Source organism: Bison bison, unplaced genomic scaffold (assembly GCF_000754665.1).
Source record: "Bison bison bison isolate TAMUID 2011002044 unplaced genomic scaffold, Bison_UMD1.0 scf7180017864289, whole genome shotgun sequence".
Lineage (NCBI taxonomy): Eukaryota > Metazoa > Chordata > Mammalia > Artiodactyla > Bovidae > Bison > Bison bison.
The window spans coordinates 3,274,722-3,277,107 of record NW_011494861.1 but is presented as its reverse complement, the minus strand read 5'-3'; the positions used below and the strand labels follow the sequence as shown (position 1 = coordinate 3,277,107).

Below are 2,386 nucleotides of genomic sequence, written 5' to 3'. Positions count from 1 at the left end.
CCTGTCAGGGGTGGGTGGGGGAGGGGGCTGCTTCCGGAGAGCATCCTGAGGCCACATGGAGGGGGGACAGTCCAGCCGTGCCCTTTGATCGGATCTGCAGCCTGTCCTAAACTGTAGACCTTGCACTGCTGGGGGTGGGGATGAGGAAGTAGGATCTGTGCTGCTGGGGGGAATGGGGAGCGGGCAGGGAAGATAGGGCATCCGTGTGCTGACTGCAGTTCTGATGAGTCTTGGTGTCCATCTTCAGGCCCTCTATGCTTCCAAGATCATCTCTTACGCTCAGGGCTTCATGCTGCTAAGACAGGCAGCCACTGAATTTGGCTGGACCCTCAACTATGGCGGCATCGCCCTGATGTGGAGGGGGGGCTGCATCATCAGGAGGTGAGTGCTGGTGGGGGAACCAGGGGCTCAGGCGCTCTCAGGAGGGCTTTCCTGGAGCTGCGCACGGAGTCCTCTCGCTGGCCACCAGGCAGCTTTAAGTGTCACCTCACCTTCCTGTGTATCAGTTACTTGAGTGTTCACACTGCCCCGTCTAAAGTGCTTCCGTGCGCACAGTCGTGCCCTCTGCCCAGGCCTCTTGTGACCTGGGCTTCGGTGTTCCTGGTCCGTACAGCAAGCTTTGGGGGTGGGGTCGGGAGGACAGGTGCCTTGGTAGCTCGCTGGGGTTTCTGTTACTTCCCCTCCTTTCTACCAGGCTATCAGCCTGCTACCTGAGATTCATCGACTTTCTCTCTCATGGTTATTTCAGTGTATTCCTGGGAAAGATAAAAGATGCGTTTGATCGAAACCCAGGACTTCAGAATCTATTGCTGGATGACTTCTTTAAGTCAGCTGTGGAAAACTGCCAGGTGTGTAGCCCAGACCTGGGTGGTACGGGAATTCCATCTCTGGGTTTTGCTCTGAGGGGCATCTGCTCTTGCACGCACACCTGAAAGTCTGTTGTCTTTTCTGAGAGCTAGTCACTAGTCTCTGGCTTTGCTTTTCTGGCTCAGGACTCCTGGCGGCGGGCCATCAGTACTGGTGTCCAGGCAGGCATTCCCATGCCCTGCTTCACCACTGCTCTCTCTTTCTACGATGGGTACAGACACGAGATGCTGCCAGCCAACCTCATCCAGGTAAGCTTTAGGGTGGGTGGTGAACATCCACCTGGGTGGTGCCCGGAGTTCCGTGCCTGCCTCTGTCCTAACCAGCCTGTCCCTTATTCCCCAGGCTCAGCGCGACTACTTTGGGGCGCATACCTACGAACTCTTGGCCAAGCCGGGCCAGTTCATCCACACCAACTGGACGGGCCACGGGGGCAGTGTGTCCTCGTCGTCGTACAACGCCTGATGGGCTTCTTTTCCAAGCCACAGCTCTGCAGACCGGGACATTCCATTTGCCACACAGCACTGCTTACATGGCCCTCTGCCCTACTTTCTGCTCAGATCTTTTAAAATATCATGTGTCGTAAGAGACTCCTCTGAAGAGTTGGCCCGAATCTCTATGTGTCAAGTAGTTCGGAGAGAACCAGCACGCCCTCTGCCCTCACCTCTTAGGACGGAGCAGGAGTGGAGTGTGTGCGAGACAGTGTGAGCCAGCTCCCCGAGGCAGCGTTCCCCGCGTGTCCTGTGGCTGAGAGAGGCAGCGGCTCTCATCAAGGTGGGGAACGGTTTTGTAGAATTTGATCAAACTGGAACCTTTGTATCACACACCTGAACTCCCTTTCCTTTTACTTAATAAAATAAAAACAAAAAATCATATTTATGCTTTTTCTCCAGATTCTTTAAGTAGTCTTACCTCATCCACACTGAGCTACAGCCTCACTGGCAGAAAGATGTGCACCCGATTTCATTACATTTGAATTAGTTTATTTCCTTTATTTAGTCTTGTTAAATATTTTCTTCTTTATTTTCTTAAAAAAATAAACAAAAAACCAATACCAGAAACACCAAAGTTAGGTAATGATTAACTCTGGAGGGAAGGGTGAGGAAATAGTCAAGAAGTGAGTGAACTAGCTTATGACCTACTAGCTGTATGACTTAAGACAAATAAATTATTTAAGATCTCTGGCCTCACTTTTTCATTTGTAAAATGGGGATAATAATCATACCAGCCTCCCTAAGATGCTTCCCTTGTGGCCCAACTGGTAAAGAATCCACCTGCAGTTTGGGAGACCTGGGTTCGATCCCTGGGTTGGGACGATCCCCTGGAGAAGGGAACGGTTACCCCCTCCAGTATTCTGGCCTGGAGAATTCTGGCCTCCTTAAGGCTATTTTGAAGATACACCTGGTAAAAACTGAACAACACTTGACACATAAGCATCTACATAAATGGTAATTATTCTTATTGGTAATTATTGGTAATGGTAATAATTAGCACTTGAGGGTGTGCCTGTCCTTGGAGGCAG

The 2,386-nt window shown here is 51.0% G+C and overlaps 1 protein-coding gene across 1 annotated transcript in view; it reads left to right on the top strand.

Annotated features, from left to right (window-relative positions):
- PGD (phosphogluconate dehydrogenase) overlaps nucleotides 1–1,739 on the top strand; it is a 14,829-nt gene extending 13,090 nt beyond the window's left edge. Inside the window, exons 10-13 of the mRNA XM_010849906.1 lie at nucleotides 248–381; nucleotides 749–848; nucleotides 993–1,115; nucleotides 1,210–1,739. Of these exons, the coding sequence (XP_010848208.1) occupies nucleotides 248–381; nucleotides 749–848; nucleotides 993–1,115; nucleotides 1,210–1,329 (477 nt within the window). The 3' untranslated portion in view covers nucleotides 1,330–1,739. The remainder of the gene's footprint in view (nucleotides 1–247; nucleotides 382–748; nucleotides 849–992; nucleotides 1,116–1,209) is intronic.
- Nucleotides 1,740–2,386: the final 647 nt, after the last annotated feature.